This window comes from Ranitomeya imitator, chromosome 2, assembly GCF_032444005.1.
Source record: "Ranitomeya imitator isolate aRanImi1 chromosome 2, aRanImi1.pri, whole genome shotgun sequence".
In the NCBI taxonomy this organism is placed as follows: Eukaryota; Metazoa; Chordata; class Amphibia; order Anura; family Dendrobatidae; genus Ranitomeya; species Ranitomeya imitator.
The window spans coordinates 453,443,167-453,465,258 of NC_091283.1; the positions used below are offsets into that span (position 1 = coordinate 453,443,167).

The 22,092-nt window shown below is 45.2% G+C and overlaps 1 protein-coding gene across 1 annotated transcript in view; it reads left to right on the plus strand.

Moving 5' to 3' along the window:
* SRMS (src-related kinase lacking C-terminal regulatory tyrosine and N-terminal myristylation sites) overlaps window positions 1-9,988 on the plus strand; it is a 70,958-nt gene extending 60,970 nt beyond the window's left edge. Inside the window, exons 6-8 of the mRNA XM_069751112.1 lie at window positions 2,139-2,320; window positions 3,251-3,407; window positions 9,433-9,988. Coding sequence (XP_069607213.1) covers window positions 2,139-2,320; window positions 3,251-3,407; window positions 9,433-9,614 — 521 coding nt within the window. The 3' untranslated portion in view covers window positions 9,615-9,988. The remainder of the gene's footprint in view (window positions 1-2,138; window positions 2,321-3,250; window positions 3,408-9,432) is intronic.
* The last annotated feature ends 12,104 nt before the right edge of the window (window positions 9,989-22,092 follow it).

The following is a 22,092-nucleotide window of genomic DNA, read 5'->3' on the forward strand; positions in this document are numbered from 1 at the left end:
GAGAGACTGGAGGAGATGAGAGGGAATGGGGTCGGTAGAGCATGTAGTCGGACGAGAAGAAGAGAGGAGCCTGGAGACTTCTTCTTCTGTGATGGGATCAAATGCGGAAAGTGAGCCAGGGGAAATGCAGGGCTGTTTTACTCTGTGTTTGGAGGTTCTGAGGGTGAAAGGCGTTTCTTGGTCTAGGGTGCTTCTAAGAGTGTCATTGTAGTGATGTACCGCCAGATCAGGACAGGAAAAAAAGGAGATTGGGGTCAGTAATGAGTGTAAGGAGTCTGAAAGTGTATGAGGGCTAATGGCTTGTAGATTTCTGACTGAATGGTAGGTAGGAGGGAGCTGGGGTGAGCGAGGTTTCGTGAGCATGAAGGAGAGAATGTTGTGGTCAGAGAGGGGAAGCGGTGAGTTATTTAGGTAGGAGATTGAACACAGCCGGACAAAGACCAGGTCAAGGGTGTTACCGTCCTTGTGTGTCTCAAAGCTTGAGAGTTGTGAGAGGCCGAGCGAAGTGGTTAGTGATAGAAGCTGGGATGCAGATATAGAAGTGGGGCTGTTTATGGGGATGTTGAAGTCTTCCAGGATAAGGGTTGGGAGTTCTGAGGACATGAAGTGCGGCAGCCGGGCAGAGCAATGGTCCAGGAAGTGGGTGGGTGAGCCTGGGGGCCGGTATATGACCGCTACTCTGAGGGAGAGGGGACGGAAGAGCCTGATGGTGTGGACCTCAAAAGAAGAGAATGAGAGTGATGGAGTTGGAGGTATGACCTAGAAGGTGCATTGTGGGGAGAGGAGTATGCCGATTCCACCACCAGGTCTGTTTGTGGGTCTCGGGGAATGGGAGAATTGTAGGCCACCATGGGAAATGGCAGCAGGGGAGCCTAGGGCTTGCCTCTACACAACACAGACCACAGAAAAAAAATGGCTTGACATTTATTTCCCCAGCCACATCCTTAAGGTGGAGATATGGTGAGTAGGCGTCCCGCCCATCTCTTACCTACTCACCTAAAAACCTGCACACAACATGGCCGCTTAACTGCTTCAGCACCTAGCATGCTGAAAAGACACTTATTGGTTTCTAGATCACATAGGAAAGCAGTCTCCGTGACACATACTGTATCTCCCCTCACATATCGTGCCAGTGACCCTGTCTCAGGTCCATACTGACATGGTAGTCCTCTATGTGCCACCAAAGTTCTTATTCTACCGTAGGGTCCAACCATTAAAAAAACTGATGAAAGAATAAAGCTCTCTATTACATTTGTGGAGTGAAAACAGTCAGAAGATGCTGTTGACAGATCTAGTATTTATTATCTTAGAATCTGAATTTCTTAGTAACACTTTATTGTCGGCCAGGATGTTAACTAAGTTTTAGCTATTCCTAGATATTGCTTTTTAGAGTATTTCTATCTTCAGGTGCTAGTGACCACTGGCTATTTATGTAGTCAGGACTAGAAGAGGACTGAAATTCAGATGGACCATCACGTTATGATATACTGGACAGCTACCTTGTCCTGATGGTTCCTCTTTGGAACCATACAGACAGTCAATAAGCTGCTGTTGGCAGATCTGCGCGGTCTTTTCACTGCACAACAAGTATTATTTAAATTTTAGGTGTGACCACCCCTATTTAATTTCTCATAATAAGTGCATTTGTTGTCACCCAGAATTATTAGAAGTAAATATAGCAAAATGGCTGAACAAAATTTTAAAGGGGTATTCCATTTTCCAAAAAGTGGTCCACAAACGTTTGGATACTTGTAGGAAGCCAAACATTGAAAGCACTCACTGTCCTTAAGCATCAGCTCTGGTAGGTATAAGCTTTCTGACAGCATTGTTGTTGTTACTACTACTACTCACATCACCGCTGCAGCCAATCACTGAGCTCAGCTGCTATGCTGATGTAGAAGGCACAAACTGCCAAGCTCATTGATTGGCTGCAGTGGTGATGTGTGCTGTAGTTGTGCCAAACACTGGTACTGGAGCAAGATCAGGGAGATTTTTGTTACAAGTATCCAATCATTTGGGGACTACTGTTTTGAAAGTTGGAAATGATTTTAATAACTTGATAGAAGAGGGAGGCTCACGGACATTGTAGATTTGATTCTGAGACTATAATAGAGATGACCCACATTCTGTCTCTACAGGAACTGAAGGTTATCGGCTTAAAAATGCCAACTTTACTCATATGATATGTCAGGTGGCGGATGGTATGGAGTATCTGGAGAAGAAACATGTTGTCCACAGGGATCTGGCCACAAGAAATGTTCTCGTTGGAGAAAACCTGGTCTGCAAGATTGCTGATTTTGGATTGGCTCGGCTTCTTAAGGTTATTCATAGTCCGTTTTACTACCACTGTGTTCTGTTGACGGGCTGTTTGGACTGTTTGGCATAGAAAATTAGCGATCCTACAAAAAAAGGCAGAGCTTAATTGTTTAGTACATGTCAGTCAGAATCCCACCCTGTCATATCGTTGAATGCCACAATTCTGTCTGCCTACAGCCACCACTAGGGGGAGTACATTGCAGACAGATTAGCACAGCTTCCTTTCAGTTTCTTCATTGAGGCAATGAGCTCCCCCAGACACAGCGAAATCATTTAACTTTATGATTTGGTGAAGGGAAGAAAATGATTTTTAGCTCTATACCTGAAAAATGGAACTCTGCCTATCAAAGTCCAACAGGACAGAAAAAAATGAAAAAATAAAGTACTTACTGTGAAAATCAATCATCAACAAAATCCCTTCATTTTCTATCACTAGGTGGTGCTATAGGGCCTTTACCTGCATATACAAATATGAAGGAATATCTGTTAGGCCGGGGTCACACTTGCAAGTGCAATGTGAGAAACTCACGCGAGTCTCGCATCAATACCCGGCACTGCCATTGGCGGTTCGGACCGGAACGTTCAGCTGCATAGAAATACATGCAGCCACACACTCCGGTCCCGAGTGCCGGCAGCAGTGCCTTAGGCCACGTTCACACCTTCAGTATTTGGTCAGTATTTTACCTCAGTATTTGTAGCCAAAACCAGGAGTGGGTGATAAATACAGAAGTGGTGACGTGTTTCTATTATACTTTTACTCTGATTGTTCCACTCCTGGTTTTGGCTTACAAATACTGAGGTAAAAAACTGACCAAATACTGAATGTGTGAACATGACTTAAGAACAACAGTGTGGCTTAAACTGTACAAGTAAATGAATTCTTTAAGAAAATCTTAAAAATGTGTAAAAAATGTTGGTCTTCAATTTATTCTAGGATGATTGTTACTCTCCAGAAAACAATCGCACCATCCCAATAAGGTGGACAGCGCCCGAAGCTTTAACGTACTGCAAATATTCCACCAAGTCAGACGTATGGTCATTTGGGATTGTGATGTATGAAATATACACATTAGGAGATATGCCCTATAAAGGTAATATACAGTAATGAGTAAAGGTTTTAGGGGGGCGTGGAGAAATACTGCAAAGAAAACTGCTTCCAAAATAGAACTAATAATAGATTATTTTTATTAATTAACAAAATGCAAAGTGAATGAATGAAAGAGAAATCTAACATCACATCAATTTATGGTGTGACCACCTTTTGCCTTCAAACAGCATCTATTCTTATAGATACACATCATGGTTGCCAATGTGACCTTTTATTTTTTTTCCGGACGACGGCACATCATGGTTGCCAACGTGACCTTTTATTTTTTTTCCGGACGACTTATCAAAACATCACGGACAAACCATACTTTTTTCGGACACATTGGAAAGCTATTGCACAAAATCAATAAAATTGTAAGTGATACATGTCTACAGTCCATAATTCTCATATGAAGACATCAGCTGCATTCACTGTAAAACTATGATAATTAAAGTCAAAATTATCTGTATGAATTTCTTCAGCTTCAAATAGTGCCTTCATTTTTTTATAGATGGGGCAAAAAGTACCCTATTTTTACAGACTGTCCTGGAATTTCTGGACGGTTGGCAACCCTGGTACACATACTTTCAGTTTTTGAAGGAGCTCAGCAGGGAGGTTGTTCTAAACATCTTGGGTACTAACCACAGATATGTGGATCTCGCTTGCGCAAATCCTTCGGTCTCCTCATGTAATCCTAGACAGACTGGATGATGTGAGATCGGGGCTCTGTGGGGCCTTGTCATCACTTTCAGGACTCATTGTTCTTCTTTATGCTAAAGATTGTTCTTAATGACATTGGTTGTATGTTTGGGGACGTTGTCCTGCTGCAGAATAAATTTGGAGCCAGACGCCTCCCTGACAGTTGTACATGATCGATAAGTATCTCCCTGTATTTCTCAGCACTGAGGACACTTAGAAATATAGTCAGCTAAAAGAACTTCGTGTAGCAGGTAAAAGATTCCTCCTTTCAAAATCGGAACATGTCCAGCAACGCCATTAGCTCAGATATGGTATCAATCAGTTCCAGTAAACAGCTACTCCCAGCTACTGTGCGAGCAGGTTGCGGGATGCAGTAAAGGACCGGAGGCAGAGCAAGGGTTAACAATAGTTTACTTGTAAAGGGGTTTACTCCACCCAGGGAGAGGAAGGGGTAAACAGGAATATAGAGGGTGTTATGAACACAGGGTGAGTTAAACAACAACATTAAGCAATGTAGCAGTTCTTTAAGGGTTAAGTTATCAGTCCAGAGGCTTCCTGACTGTAGAGTCCTTAGTTCAAATGGTGGCGCCAATGCAGTTAGCGTGGGGTGAGTTCGGTGTTGTTCTGAAGGCGTTGATGATCCGGATTCCGGCGGTGACAGTGGGTCCTTGTCGTCTTGGGCGGGGTCTTGAACAGGGTCTTGAATCCAGGGTTTGCCGTGCAATATGAAGTGCAATCTCCAACTCCGTCTGAGCTTAATTAGGCTTGACAGATATAAGAGGGTGAGATGGGGCACAGTTCCCGGTGAGTCACCCGGTCCTTCCTAAGCGGCACGCTCGCATCACTTACTGGCCCGGAGAGTTTGGCATCTTCAGCTGGGGCAGCCAATGGGCACACGGCACGTCTCTCGTCGTAGTCTCTGTATCTGGTCGAAGGGAATCTATCATGCGAGCCTGCGCTGTCACGATGCTCAGAGGACAGAGCTCCATCTGTTCCCTGCTGCGCGCTGCTTGTTCCTGCCAGGAGTGACTGCTTCCGCGCGCGCCCTTGCCTTTTAAGCTTATCCACGCCCCCTGCTCTCAAGTGCAAAAGACGGTCCGAGTTTCCAAGCTTTCACCCGGACAACAGAGGAGACAGCCTTGCCAGTTCCTGACCCGGCTCCTGACCCGGCTCAAGAGAGGTACCCCAGCTCCGGTCCTTCTTCTTACAACTGTTCGGAGATGTCTGACCAGATGGAAACAAGTCCAAGTGACTCAATTAAGCATAAAAATATAGGAATTGGGGTGCAGGAAATTGTCAGAAGGTGTTCTAGAACAGGGATCCCCAACCTGTAGCTCGGGAGCCACATGTGGCTCGCAGTCTCATGAATTGTGGCTCGCGGCTGTGTCAGCTTGGTCATTAGCTCCAGTTCTTGCAAACCGGTATGAAGATCACATCTGAAAATGGTGAATTTTGTGAGCAGCCCTGCACAGAAGAGCAGATCTGGATGCACATATTCTGGTCTTAGGGGTTTTGAGATTATTTAAGTATGGTACGCTGGAGACAAGATGACACCACCCGTCAGAGGAAGTGTCTGAAGCTGAATGCGACAGTGTTTTGGGAGTGCTTTATAGGAGAATATTGAGTGGAGGGTATTGTAGGAACTCCTGGATCTTTGCATACTAATTTGGGGTGATTGATTTTTGTGGAAAATCTGTGGTTATCATTATGCCTGTACTATGGGTGCTTTGGTTGCCACTATTGTGAGTGGGTGGGAGCTGAATGTGGCTCGCGACCCTCTCTCAAGGCTTGATGTGGCTCGCGACCCACTCTCAGAGCTGAATGTGGCTCTCAAGCTCAGAAACGTTGGGGACCTCTGTTCTAGAATGATGGGTCAAAATGTGAAATATTTGGCTGTAACAGACAGCAGATTGTTCACTGATGGGCTGGAAAGTGGTATAATAATGAACAGTGAAGTATAGTGGAGGGTCCTTGCAAGTTTAGGGCTGTATGTGAGCAGATGGAGTTGGGAATTTGGTCAAACTTATTGGTGTCCTCAATGCTGTCAAATTCTCCATGTTTGAACCAAAAAAGTGAAGTCCAATATGCTCCAAACCATGTAAATAAACCAAAGAAGGTTTGGGATTCTCTTCTGTGAAGCGATTAAACTAAAGTGGAACTTATCGAGCCTATCAGCAGTTATGTCTTGGACAGGATGCAAGAAGCCTAACCTTGACTATATATAAGCTTAACGCTGAACACCTTGCCTATATACAGTATAAGCTTGGGGGTGGCTCTGGGATGCCTAAAGTAAAAAAAAAATGTTAGGCCTTGTGTGAGGAAGCTGAAGATTGGACCTGTCAACGAGACAATGAGCCAATGTATCTTAAGGTTTGGTTTCTGAAGAAAACATGAAAGGTTCTGGATGGCCATCACAGTCATCTGAATTGAATCCCAGACTGATCCATAATACAGTATCATCAAATGGGCATCTGATTGGCTCCAAATTTATTCTGCAGTCAGTGTTCCTTTCTGTTTCAGCTTGTGAACTATGCTTTCAACTGCATCACAATGCCTTTGTATGTTTTCTTAAACTTTTCCTTGCTTGTGTAAGGCAATTAACTCTTCTCTTTATTTCTTTGATCCGCTCTTTTGACTTATAGTCAACAATCCCCATAGCCTGTCCAAGTACAGTTGTGTACAAAAGTGTGTCCCCTTCCTGATTTCCTATTGTTTTGTGCTTCAGCTTGAGGTCAAAAACAGATGGCCAGACATTTTCCTTCAGGATTTTTTGGTAGAAAGCAGAATTAATAGTTCCATTTACCACAGCAAGTCTTCCAGGTCCTGAAGAAGCAAAACAGCCCCAGGCCATTACACTTCCACCACCATATTTTACTGTTGGTATGATGTTCCTTTTTTTAAATGCTGCGCTACTTATACACAAGATATAATTAGACATACACTTTCCAAACAGTTCAACCTTTGTCTTGTGAGTCTACAGAGTATTCTCCCAAAAGTCTTGAAGATCATCAAAATGTTTTCTGGCAAAACTGAGACTAGCCTTTATATCCTTATTACTGTGCAGTGGTTTTTGTCTTGGAACTCTGCCTTGCAGGCCACTTTTGCTAAGTCTCTTACTTATGATGGAGTCATGAGCACTGACCTCAACTGAAGCAAGGGAGGCCTGCAGTTCTTTGTATGTTGTTGTGTGGTCTTTTATGACCTCTTGGATGAGTTGTCGCTGCACTCTTGGGGTAATTTTGGTTGGCTGGCCACTCCTGGGAAGGTTCACTACCGTTCTGTGTTTTTGCCATGTGTGGATAATGGCTTTCACTGTGGTTCGCTGGAGTCCCAACGCTTTAGAAATGGCTTTATAACCTTTTCCCAGACTGATAGAGCTCAATTACTTTGCTTCTCATTTGTTCAAATGTGTTCAAAGAATTTCTTTGGATTGCGGCATGATGTATAGCTTTTATGGATCATTTGGTCTACTTCACATTGTCAGGCAGGTCCTATTTAAGTGATTTCTTGATTAAGAACAGGTTTGGTAGTAATCAGGCCTGGGTGCGGCTAGGGAATTTGAACTCAGCTTCCCAAAGATGTGATAAACCACAGTTAATTTATGTTTAACCCCTATCTGACCTCGGACGGGATAGTACGTCCGAGGTCAGATCCCCTGCTTTGATGCAGGGCTCCGCGGTGAGCCCGCATCAAAGCCGGGATATGTCAGCTGTTTTGAACAGCTGACATGTGCCCGCAATAGGTGTAGGCAGAATCGCGATCTGCCCGCACCTATTAACTAGTTAAATGCCGCTGTCAATCGCAGACAGCGGCATTTAACTACCGCATCCGGGGGGTCGGCGATGCATCAGGATGGTGACCATAGAGGTCCTAGAGACCTCTATGGTTACTGATGAGCGGTGGCTGTGAGCGCCACCCTGTGGTCGGCGCTCACAGCACACCTCCATTTCTGCTACATAGCAGCGATCAGCAGATCGCTGCTATGTAGCAGAGCCGATCGCGTTGTGCCTGCTTCTAGCCTCCCATGGAGGCTATTGAAGCATGGCAAAAGTAAAAAAAAAAAGTAAAAAAAAATGTGAAAAAAATAAAAAAAATATAAAAGTTTAAATCACCCCCCTTTCGCCCCAATCAAAATAAATCAATAAAAAAAATCAAATCTACACATATTTGGTATCGCCGCGCTCAGAATCGCCCGATCTATCAATTAAAAAAAAGCATTAACCTGATCGCTAAACGGCGTAGCGAGAAAAAAATTCGAAACGCCAGAATTACGTTTTTTAGGTCGCCGCGACATTGCATTAAAATGCAATAACGGGCGATCAAAAGAACGTATCTGCACGAAAATGCTATCATTAAAAACGTCATCTCTGCACGCAAAAAATAAGCCCTCAACTGACCCCAGATCACGAAAAATGGAGACGCTACAAGTATCGGAAAATGGCGCAATTTTTATTATTTTTTTTTTAGCAAAGTTTGGAATTTTTTTCACCACTTACATAAAAAATAACCTAGTCATGTTAGGTGTCTATGAACTCGTACTGACCTGGAGAATCATAATGTCAAGTCAGTTTTAGCATTTAGTGAACCTAGCAAAAAAGCCAAACAAAAAACAAGTGTGGGATTGCACTTTTTTTGCAATTTCACCGCACTTGGAATTTTTTTCCCGTTTTCTAGTATACGACATGCTAAAACCAATGATGTCGTTCAAAAGTACAACTCGTCCCGCAAAAAATAAGCCCTCACATGGCCAAATTCACGGAAAAATAAAAAAGTTATGGCTCTGGGAAGGAGGGGAGTGAAAAACGAACACGGAAAAATGAAAAATCCCAAGGTCATGAAGGGGTTAAGGAGGGGGCAATCACTTTTTCACACAGGGTCCTGTAGGATTGGATTTCCTTTTCCCTTAATAATAAAGACCTTCATTTAAAAACTGTGTTTTGTGTTTACTTGTGTTGTCTTTGTATCTTTGTCTAATATTAAAATTTGTTTGGTGATCTGAAACATTTTAGTGTGACAAATGTACAAAAGAATAGGAAATCAGGAAGTGGCAAACACTTTTTCACACAACTGTATTTCTTATGTGTTATTTCACGCACATATGATGCATTTTATTAAAACCTTAATTTACTACTATGTGCTCTTGTGAGGGATTCCATTTGGGGGGGGGGGGGGGGGGGGGTTGGGGTGAATAATTCTGAGACTGCAAATTTTGTAAACAAACCTAATTTTGAATGGGGATTGAATAAATTTGAACACAACTGTCATGTGGATCTAAGGAACAATCCAATGGCTTCTTCCTCCCCTGATCAATGTATGTTTCTCTTTGGTAGGAATGAACAACCGAGAGGTAATCTCACAAGTCACTCATGGCTACAGGCTACGACAGCCTCGACTTTGCACTATGGAGATGTACAACCTAATGCTGCTTTGCTGGATGGACAAACCGCAGGATCGGCCAAGTTTCCAGGAGGTGGTAGAGAAATTAACTGACATTGAGAGATCAGTCCGATAAAGAACAACTCCCAACTAATGGGTAATCTGGAGAAAGTCAATATTAGTGAAGAACTATGAAAACTATGAATAATTGGAGTCATAACCTCTGTGCCACATTACGTCAGACACTGCCAGGACTTTACACTATATTATGAAAGATACAAATATTAGAGAAAACTTTCTTCCATTAAGACAGAACATTCTAATAATGTGACCACAGAATAAAGACTGTGCAGGAAATGGTTACATGTGTGGCCGCTAGTCCCCTCCGCTATATACCTGAGGAAACAAAACAATCTCTGAAGACAATGAGAAACTTTTCTATTATTTTATAAAAAATCAACAACATTCTGGAAATGTGATAATAAACAAGAATAAGAAACATCTCAAAAACACTTTACACTTTCTTTATGTATCACTTCTGTCGTATAAGGGTATGTTCACACGTTCAGGATTTCCATCCTTTTTTTTTCCTGACTGTTTTTTAAAAAACTGCAGCTCTTGGCAGAAAACGCAGGTCCTTTTTTTGGTCCTTTTTTGGTCCGTTTTTGATGCGTTTTTTGATGCGTTTTTTGATGCGTTTTTTTGATGCAGTTTTCTAGCCAGAGTCTGTGTGTTTTCTAGGAATTTTTTTAGGGTTAAAATGGCTGAAAATACCCTACCCCTAACCCTACCCCTAACCCTACCCCTAACCCTAACCCTACCCCTAACCCTACCCCTAACCCTAACCCTAACCCTACCCCTAACCCTACCCCTAACCCTAACCCTAACCCTACCCCTAACCCTACCCCTAACCCTACCCCTAACCCTAACCCTACCCCTAACCCTAACCCTAACCCTAACCCTACCCCTAACCCTACCCCTAACCCTAACCCTACCCCTAACCCTACCCCTACCCCTATTCTAACCTTAGTGAAAAAAAAAAAAAAAAATTCTTTATTTTTTTTATTGTCCCTACCTATGGGGGTGACAAAGGGGGGGGGGTGTCATTTACTATTTTTTTATTTTGATCACTGAGATAGGTTATATCTCAGTGATCAAAATGCACTTTGGAACGAATCTGCCGGCCGGCAGATTCGGCGGGCGCACTGCGCATGCGCCCGCCATTTTGCAAGATGGCGGCGCCCAGGGAGAAGACGGCCGGACGGACACCGGGACGCCGGGTGAGTATAAGGGGGGGAGATTAGGGCACGGGGGGGGCATCGGAGCACTGGGGGGGGGGCATCGGAGCACTGGGGGGGGCATCGGAGCACGGGGGGGCGGGATCGGAGCACGGGGGGGCAGCCACACTCCGCCCACGCACTTCCGCCCGCTCCCCGCACTTCCTGCTGCAGCGGTTCTGCACATCAAATCGCAGTAAAACCCGCAGATATATTTTTGATCTGCGGGTTTTACTGCGGTTTGGACCTCACAATGGAGGTCTATGGGTGCAGAACCGCTGCGGCTCCGGAAAAAGAATTGACATGCTCCTTCTTTTTTCCGGGAGCTATTCAGCGCGTCTTTTTTTTAACAATTTCCGGACCATGTGCACAGTGTGTCCTGTTTTCCATAGGGTACAGTGTACTGTACCCTGCATGGAAAACAGCTGCGGAACCGCAGCGGCAAAACCGCCGCGGTTCCGCGGTAAAAAACGCACTGTGTGAACATGGCCTAAGCCGGTTTATTTATTGCCAGGCACTTTGTATGAGTTTCTAAACTGAGAGGGAAAGAGAACTGACAACAGATAGAAAACAGTTGATGCTGTTCTAACTACAATAATACAACTTTACTGTAAAACATAAACATAATACTATAATACTGTCCTCCAGGTACAAGCATATTTCTGTTATAATATTGCCCCTTAGGTACAAGAATGTAACTACTATAATACTGCCCACTATGTACAATAATTTAGCTACTGCAATACTGCTCCTGTGTAAAAAAAAATCTAACTAACATAATACTGTCCCTATGTACAAGAGTATAACTGCTGTAATACTGCCCTATGTACAAAAATATAACTACTATAATACTGCCCCTATGTACAAAAATAAAACTACTATAATACTGCTGCTATGTACAAGAATATAACTACTATAATACGGCCCACACAGTTATGTACAAGAATATAACTACTATAATACTGCCCCTATGTACAGGAATATAACTACTATAATACTGCCCATATGTCCAAGAATATAACTGCTATAATACTGCTCCCTATATACAAGAATATAAATACTATAATATTGCCATCTATGTACAAGAATATAACTACTATAATACTGCCACCTATGTACAATAATATAACTTCTATAATACTGCCCTCATGTATAAGAATATAACTACTATAATCCTCCCCCATGTATAATAATATAACACTGCTCTTATATACCAGAATATAACTGCTACTAAATTACTGCCCCTATGTACAAGAACATGACCCTGGTATTGTCAAAGGCGCTTTATGGGAAAGAGGGAAATACCTCCTGCTCACACCTTTTCAATCCCTTACCTTTTATCCCAACACGACCACCCGAACCCCATTTTCCCAATTAACCCCTTCACCCCAAAGCCTGTTTTCACCTAAGTGACAGGGCCAATTTTTACAATTCTGACCACTGTCACTTTATGAGGTCATAACTCTGAAACGCTTCAACGGATCCTGGTGATTCTGACATTGTTTTCTCGTGACATATTGTACTTCATGATAGTGGTAAAACTTCTTCGATACGACTTGCATTTATTTGTGAAAAAAACAAAAATTTGTCGGAAATTATGAAAATTTAGCAATTTTCAAACTCTTAGTTTTTATGCCCTTAAATTAGAGAGTTATATCACATAATATAGTTAATAAACAACATTTCCCACATGTCTGCTTTACATCAGCACAATTTTGGAAACATAATTTTTTTTTGTTAGGACGTTATAAGGGTTAAAAGTTGACCAGCGATTTCTCATTTTTGCAACAAAATTTACAAAACCATTTTTTTACGGACCACCTCACACTTGAAGTGACTTTGAGGGGTCTATATGACAGAAAATGCCCAAAAGTGACACCATTCTAAAAACTGCACCCCTCAAGGTACTCAAAACCACATTCAAAAAGTTTATTAACCCTTCAGGTGCTTCACAGGAATTTTTTGAATGTTTAAAAAAATTGAACATTTAACTTTTTTTTCACAAAATTTTTACTTCAGGTCCAATTTGTTTCATTTTACCAAGGGTAACAGGAGAAATTGGACCACAAAAGACGTTGTACAATTTGTCCTGAGTACGCTGATACCCCATATGTGGGGGTAAACCACTGTTTGGGCACATGGCAGAGCTCGGAAGGGAAGGAGCGCCATTTGACTTTTCAATGCGAGATTTGCTGGAATTGAGATCGGAGCCCATGTCACGATTGGAGAGCCCCTGATGTGCCTAAACAGTGGAAACCCCCACAAGTGACACCATTTTGGAAAGTAGACCCCCTAAGGAACTAATCTAGATGTGTGGTGAGCACTTTGAACCTCCAAGTGCTTCACAGAAGTTTATAATGTAGAGCCGTAAAAAAAAAATTATATTTAATTTTCACAAAAAATGATCTTTTTGCCCCAAATTTTTTATTTTCCCAAGGGTAAAAGGATAAATTGGACCCCAAAAGTTGTTTTGCAATTTGTCCTGAGTACGTCGATACTTCATATATAGGGATAAACCACTGTTTGAGCGCATGGCAGAGCTCGGAAGGGAAGGAGCGCCATTTGACTTTTCAATGCAAAATTGGCTGGAATTGAGATCGGACGCCATGTCGCATTTGGAGAGCCCCTGACGTGCCTTAACAGTGGAAACCCCCCACAAGTGACCCCATTTTGGAAAGAAGACCCCCTAAGGAACTTATCTAGATGTGTGGTGAGCACTTTTAACCCCCAATTGTTTCACTAAAGTTTAGAATGTAGCATTGTGAAAATTAAAAAATCATTTTTTCTTTCCACAAAATGATGTTTTAGCCCGCAATTTTTTTTTCTCCCAAGGGTAACAGGAGATAGTGGACCACAAATGTTATTGTCCAATTTGTCCTGAGTACGCTGATACCCCACATGTGGGGGGGAACCACCGTTTGAGTGCATGGCAGAGCTCGGAAGGGAAGGAGCACCGTTTGAAATGCAGACTTAGATGGAATGGACTGCAGGTGTCATGTTGCATTTGCAGAGCCCCTGATGTACCTAAACAGTAGAAACTACCCACAAGTGACCCCATATTGGAAACTAGACCCCCCAAGGAACTTATCTAGATGTGTTGTGAGAGCTTTGAACCAACAAGTGTTTCACTACAGTTTATAACGCAGAGCCGTGAAAATAAAAAATCTATTTTTTTCCACGAAAATGATATTTTATCCCCTATGCTTTCATTTTCCCAAGGGTAACAGGGCAAATTGGACCCCAAAAGTTGTTGTCCAACTTGTCCTGAGAACGCTGATACCCCATATGTTGGGGGGAACCACTGTTTGGGTGCACGGCAGAGCTCGGAAGGGAAGGAGCGCCATTTGAAATGCAGACTTAGATGGATTGGTCTGCAGGCGTCATGTTGCATTTGCAGAGCCCCTGATGTACCTAAACAGTAGAAACCCCCCACAAGTGACCCCATATTGGAAACTAGACCCCCCAAGGAACTTATCTAGATGTGTTGTTAGAGCTTTGAACCAACAAGTGTTTCACTACAGTTTATAACGCAGAGCGGTGAAAACAAAAAATTTTTTTTTTCCACGAAAATGATATTTTATCCCCTATGCTTTTATTTTCCCAAGGGTAACAGGACAAATTGGACCCCAAAAGTTGTTGTCCAACTTGTCCTGAGAACGCTGATACCCCATATGTTGGGGGGAACCACTGTTTGGGATCCCTGTTTTACTTTTTCAAAGCAGAATTGGCTGGAATTGAGATCGGACGCCATGTCGCGTTTCGAGAGCCCCTGATGTGCCTAAACAGTGGAAACCCCCAATTATAACTGAAACCCTAACCCCAACCCTAACCCTAACCCTAGCCCTAACCCTAACCCTAGCCCTAACCCTAGCCCTAACCCTAGCCCTAACCCTAGCCCTAATGGGAAAATGGAAATAAATACATTTTTTTACATTTTATTATTTTTCCCTAACTAAGGGGGTGATGAAGGGGGGTTTGATTTACTTTTATAGCTTTTTTTGGCGGATTTTTATGATTGGCAGCTGTCACACACTAAAAGACGCTTTTTATTGCAAAAAATAGTTTTTGCATCGCCACATTTTGAGAGCTATAATTTATCCATATTTTGGCCCACAGAGTCATATGAGGTCTTGTTTTTTGTGGGACGAGTTGATGTTTTTATTGGTAACATTTTCGGGCAGATGACATTTTTTGATCGCTTTTTATTCCGATTTTTGGGAGGCGGAATGAACAAAAACCAGCAATTCCTGAATTTCTTTTAGGGGGGGCGTTTATACCGTTCCACGTGTGGTAAAATGGATAAAGCAGTTTTATTCTTCGGGTCAGTACGATTACAGCGATACCTCATTTATGTAATTTTTTTATGTTTTGGCGCTTTTACACAATAAAAACTATTTTATATAAAAAAATAATTGTTTTTGCATCGCATTATTCTGAGAGCTATAACTTTTTTATTTTTCTGCTGATGATGCTGTATGGCGGCTTTTTTTTTGCGGGACAAGATGACGTTTTCAGCGGTACCATGGTTATTTATATCCGTCGTTTTGATCGCGTGTTATTCTACTTTTTGTTCGCCTGTATGATAATAAAGCGTTGTTTTTTGCCTTGTTTTTTTTTTTTTTTTTTTGCGGTGTTCACTGAAGGGGTTAACTAGTGTGATAGTTTTATAGAGCGGGTCGTTACGGACGCGGCGATACCAAATATGTGTACATTTATTGTTTTTTTTTTTTTTACATAAATAAATGTATTTATTGGGAAATGGTTTTTTTTTTTTAATTTGGGGATTTTTTTAAATTTTTTTTTTACACATTCTATTTTTTTTTTTTTTACTTTCTAACATTGTCCCAGGGTGGGACATCTCTGTATTAGATCAGATCGTTGATCTGACACTGTGCATAGCACACTGTCAGATCAACGATCTGACAGGCAGCTTAGCTGGCTTTCCAGCGCCTGCTCTTAGCAGGCGCCGGCTAGCCAGGTCACTTCATGACCCGGAAGGAGTCCGGCGGCCATCTTGGATCCGGGGACTCCTTCCGGGTCACCGGAGCAACGCGATCTCATTGCGTTGCTCCGGTGGGAGAGCGCAGGGAGCCCCCGTCCCTGCGCGATCCCCCTCTATGCCGCTGTCACTACTGACAGCGGCATCAGAGGGGTTAAATGCCCGCGATCGGCGATAGCGCCGATCGTGGGCATTGCTGCGGGGTGTCAGCTGTCATATACAGCTGACACCCGCACCCGATCACCGCGGCGCTCAGCGCGAGACCGCGGTGATCGGTGCGCCGTACTAGTACTGCTGCTGGCACTTATGCAGTGCCGGCAGCGCAGTACTAGTACGGCGGCTGGCGCGAAGGGGTTAAGACAGAGACAGATGTTTCTTTGGAATTATGTAGGCCACAGCAGCCTGTTTATTAAACAAAACAACAGTTAACAATAAATGTAAAAAAGCATACATTTCAAAAACTAGGAGAAGTCCTTGGAGCCCACAAGAATCTGGTGATTTTAACCATACCGTGAACATAACTTAAAACCATATTTTACTCCCAGCCGTTGTAACCCTGGCTCGGGAGCACCAAAAACCCCACAAGAGGGTTCACTGTTCGCGGTAATAATCGGGAGATCCGACCACCCCTGCCGAAACTCCCCACCACCATTCACCAGATCCTAAACATATTAAACTCCAAAACAGAGGAGCCATATACCGATGGACCCCCAAACCAATTTCCACCAACTCCAAGGACTCCCCCCAGCCGCCCCGGCCGCAATGACCCGAAAAAAATAAAAAAATAAATGAATACTATAACTACCCGCTCACCGCGAGTAATGTAATCCCACAGACCACAAAGTAAAGGGAGGGAGGGAGGGATGCTTCTTGTCAGGTGAGCGGGAACTGACCGGCCCCTGCCCCCTGACACTTCTCTAACCCCTCCAGCCACTAACCCCCACCCCCTAATCTAATTAGCCTCTTCAGCCCCACCCCCTCCTCTCCAACCCATTGTCATGCTGGCCTTCGCTTAGGCCGTGGGGGGAAGGGGACAGCTCGCTTCGGCCTGTCCTTGACCCTGGTATTGTCGAAGGCGCTTTATGGGAAAGAGGGAAATACCTCCTGCTCACACCTTTTCAATCCCTTACCTTTTGTCCCAACACGACCACCGGGACCCCATTTTCCCAATTAAGACAGAGACAGATGTTTCTTTGGAATTATGTAGGCCACAGCAGCCTGTTTATTAAACAAAACAACAGTTAACAATAAATGTAAAAAAGCATACATTTCAAAAACTAGGAGAAGTCCTTGGAGCCCACAAGAATCTGGTGATTTTAACCATGCCATGAACATAACTTAAAACCATATTTTACTCCCAGTCGTTGTAACCCTGGTTCGGGAGCACCAAAAACCCCACAAGAGGGTTCACTGTTCGCGGTAATAAACGGGAGATCCGACCACGCCTGCCGGAACTCCCCACCACCATTCACCAGATCCTAAATGCAGCACCCCAGAGACCTGGTCGTTGCAGTATGGCACTCTGCCGCTAAGGAGAGTGGCGGTACGTCTGATGGCACTAAGGAGTTCTCCTGAGCAGGTATCACCAGAACACATTACACTTCACACTCCGGCCACTAGGGGGAGAAAAAGGCTTTATTTATTGGGCCACTCCTCACACTGGTAAAACTAGGGGCTGGGGAGGAAGTTAGTCAGACGCTGACTGGGTTGGAACCAGGCAACATCCCGTGGCAGGGGGTGTTGCAGGGAGAAGGCACAGGGGGGTCCCTGTCAGGCGTGGGAACCTGGCAGGTGCCTAGCGAACAGAACGTAACGGAACCGCACCTGCACACCCTGCGGCGGTATCCAGGAGAGAGACACGAAGGGAAGGATATTATGGAACAGTGTAATCGAGATCAAGCACAAAGGAGAGCCAGTAAGAGTCGTGCCGAGAGAGAGAGAGGCAACATCTTACTGAGGCGCGTAGACGGTGGCCGGAACACCGCAGGAGTAACTGACTTCAAGCCTTACTTCAAACTCCGCCGGACAGTCAATTATAGGTTGGCTGTCTACCTTAAATTTCCTAAGCAGACATAGGGGGCAACATTGGGAGAGGGGCGTCTCTAGGGTCCCGGAAGACCTCCAAGCCTTCCTGTCATACGGGTGTGTCCTAGCCAAAACATACTGGGGGACGAGAAACTAGTAACATCTGGAACTGAAGAGAGAGAGAGAACTGTAGAGAACGAACGAACGAGAACAGCAGTTGTGAGGACTATTCCAAATGCTCAGCAGGGTAGGACTACAACACACAGGCGCTAGTGGCAGGCAACGATTTCCATCTGCGAAGGAAACTCTGGATGTGCCCATCGGACCGGCCGGTCTCTGATAGCCCTGTTAAACGTGCTCTGGATTGAGGATCCTGAAGTCTTCAGTAAAGAGGTAAAGAGACTGCGACCCTGTGTCCTCGTTATTGCCTGCACCTCACACCATCACCATCCACCTTACTGGGAAGCCCTGGGGACATACTTCACCTGTGGGAAGTTATACCATCCAGCTGCCATTACATCACCCCAGCGGACCCCACAGCAGCGTCGGTCACCCTGACCGAACACCACAGGTGGCATCACGAACCCCTGACAGACTGTACCACCATCTTTATTGGACGCCCCTTAGCAGGGTCGCGGACCGGGTCTAGCCACCGTGACAGCCTCAGAACCGAACCAGAGAGGCCCGGTACCGAAACGCGTGGCCCTGTGTCTGGGGGCGATCCACTAAACATATTAAACTCCAAAACAGAGGAGCCATATACCGATGGACCCCCAAACCAATTTCCACCAACTCCAAGGACTCCCCCCAGCCACCACAACGAGAGGCCTTTGAACACCTTAAAGGCCCGAGACCCCACCCGACCGAAAAGCTATGGCCCTTTCAATGCCCTCCTGCAACCCGAGAGCCCAGAAATCCATTCCCACAGCATTCAAATGAACGCCGTCCGCCAACCAATACTCCCCTTTTCCTGAATCCAATTCGAAATGTCTAACCGCCATGCCCCATTCCTAACCACAAAGGCGGACACCGCCCTGTTAACCTCTATGCGGGCCTTGTCAATTTTTACCAAAGACCGCATGTGCTTCTACCGTTTCCATGGCACGATTTCCGACCAAACGATACTCAACCCCGGGTACAAAACCCACAACCGCAAACAATCCTGCTTTATGTCTCTAACCAACTCCTGAAAAGGTTGGACCCCCAGGTCATTACCCCCACATGCAAAACCAAAACGTCGGGGGCTCTATCCAAGCTCACGCTGTTATGGATCTCCCGCAACACACGATTCCAGGCCATTCCCTGAAAACCGAGCCACTGGATGACTGCCACGCTTCAGTCAAAACCAAGCTGCCTGCCCTCAGTCCGAACATCGGCGCGCAGAGCTCCCCAATGCACGTATGAGTGTCCGAGAATCCACACCAATAAAGCCTGGGGACCTGGAAAACAAAACACAAACTCAACAAATGTCACCGCCTAAAGAAAAAAACACTCGTTCCAGACCTATAAAACCGCCTCAACCACCCCTTGTGGCCGCACATAACTCTTAAAGCGGTTGGAGCGCCACCTGCCAATCCTGCGAATGGCGGAAGCCCCCAACCCCCCAATTGCCGCCTCAGTTGCGGCTCCTATCCGGAAAGAGTGAGGGGCAAAACAAGCCCCATCCAAACCTAACAAAGCAATCGCCTTTTTGAAGACCGCCGTGAACTGGTATCGGGACAAGCAGGAACCGTCCTGGTGACATAACAAAGACCGATCACGCCTAGGCTGAAGGCCCCAAAAACTGTTAAGGCAAGAGACCGGACATATAATAGAACCTGCGACTGAACCTAGAACAATTCTGCTACCCTGACCCTCCTGATCCGACTTTGAACGCCGCAACCATAGCTCCACCCGACCCTCAACCAACAACACGTCTCTGGCCAACAAGCCCCCCGTCCCTTTTTTGTTAGGTGCCACCAACTCACCCACTCTAAAAGCCCCAAAAAAGGCCAACAAAAAAGCCAGCCGAAACAAACAAAGCTCAAAAACCGAAAAACACAATGAAGACAACGCCTCGCCTAACTTTTTCAAAACGTTAAAAGACACGGGCCGCCTTGAATCTATTCTTCCGGGCCGCCGCCTGAAACCTTTTACAGCCCTCTGCACCAAAAAAGGACTTGGTGATATCATCCTGACACCGCAATTTGCAACCAAATGCCAAAGCCGCCATGACTCTTGACACCTTAGCAGACGACCAACCCACTGATGCACCCGGCTTAACCATGACAACAAGATCCCAACCTGATCCTGGTGGCTCACCCCACAAGATGCCGCCGCTAACAAATCCTCCCACTCACGCCAAATTGCCTGATAAGCCTCCCAAGTTCTGGGAGCCAACGACGCCTTAATCAACGCCTCAGCGTCCCGGACACCACTAGCCAAAGTTCTGGACGGCACTCCAAACCGACCATCTCTGCCTCCGGGGCCAACGACCGAAAACGATCGAACTGTAAACGAGAAAGAGAGTCAGCGATAGAATTATGAACTCCTGGCACATGCGACACTGTGACATGCGCGTTCAAAGTCAAACACAACAACACCAAATGCCATAACACGCAAACCACCGGAGGCGATGATGCGGACAAACTGTTAATCGCGCACACCACCCCCATGTTATCGCAGCGAAACCGAATGCGCCTGTTCCGAAAAATCCCTTGCCCAAGTGCACCGCTACCAGAATGGGAAAAATCTCCAGAAGAGCAATGTTACGAACCAAACCGGAAGAAATCCAACTCGCAGGCCATTTTGCCGCACACCATTGCCCCTGAAAGTATGCTCCAAAACCCGAACCTCCGGCTGCGTCAGTAAATAACTCCAAAGACTCATTGTCAATCACTCCCGCTATAAACAAAGACCTGCCGTTATAAGTCTTCAGGAACTCACACCAAACTGCCAAATCCTCCTTGTGCTCAGCCGATAACCGCACAAAATGGTGAGGAGCCTTAACTCCCGCCGTGGCACTAGCCAACCTCCTAGAAAAAACTCGGCCCATCGGCATGACTCGACAAGCAAAATTTTTACCAAGCAGTGATTGCAGGTCTCGCAAAGGCAACTTAAGTAGGTGACCAGCCCGCCCAACATCTTCCCGCAGGCCCGCCACTTTGTCCTCGGGCAACCGAAAATCCCACCGCATGGTATCAATGATGATACCTAAAAAACACAAACACGTACTCGGGTCCTCTGTCTTACCAGGGGCCAGCGGAACGCCAAACCGCAAAGCCACCCATTCAATCGCACTCAAAATCCTAGAACAACAATCAGACCCCGCCGGACCGATGCACCAAAAAATCATCTAGGTAGTGCAGTACCGAGTCACAACCAGACACATCCCGCACAACCCATTCCAAAAAGGAACTAAACGCCTTGAACAGAGCACAAGATAACGAACAACCCATGGGCAAACATCTATCAACAAAAAATCGATTCTCCCAGAAACAACCAAGAAGTCTAACGCTAGACGGATGAACCGGCAACAATCGAAAAGCGGATTCTATGTCCGTTTTTGCCAGAAGGGCGCCTTTTCCACATTTTTGCACCCAAACCTCGTCAAACGATGCGTAAACCACTGAACACAACTCAGGATCAATGCCGTCGTTCACCGACCTACCCTTGGGATACGACAGGTGCTGAGTAAGGCGAAATTTACCCGCTACCTTCTTAGGGACCACCCCCAGGGGGAAACAACTAAGTCCTCAAACGGAGCATGATCAAATGGGTCCGCCATGCGGCCCAGAGCCACCTCCTTTGGTAACTTCTCCGAAACCACCTCAGAGTGTAACAAGGCCGAATGCAAATTTTTCCTAACAAAAGGAACCACAAAAGGAGGGGCCGGAATAACAAAACCTTCCGTAAAACCGGACAATAACAAGGCCGCCTTTTCCCTATCCGGGTACCTATTTAGATAAGGGGCCATCCTTTCCACCTTCACCGGAGTCTCCCCCATGGGAATTACCTGAACCTGATTTTGCCTTGCCCTTCTTAAAGCATTTTGCGGCTCCGTGGGAGGAACCATTGCAGTGGGAGCACAAATGCTTAAACTTACAATTGGCTCCAAATTTGCACTGTCCCTCATTAAATTGTCAGCAGACGCCCAACTTCTGTCCACCTGCCTGACCAGCATTGCCTGAGGTACTCCCCGCACCGGACTGTGATCCATGGCCCTGAAAGGGATGGCCGAACTTGTACTGCGCCATTACCCGCAACCAGAGGCCAATATCTTTCTGGTCCCACCTAATGGCCGGGCACACCGCTTTTCTCTGCCTAAACTGCTC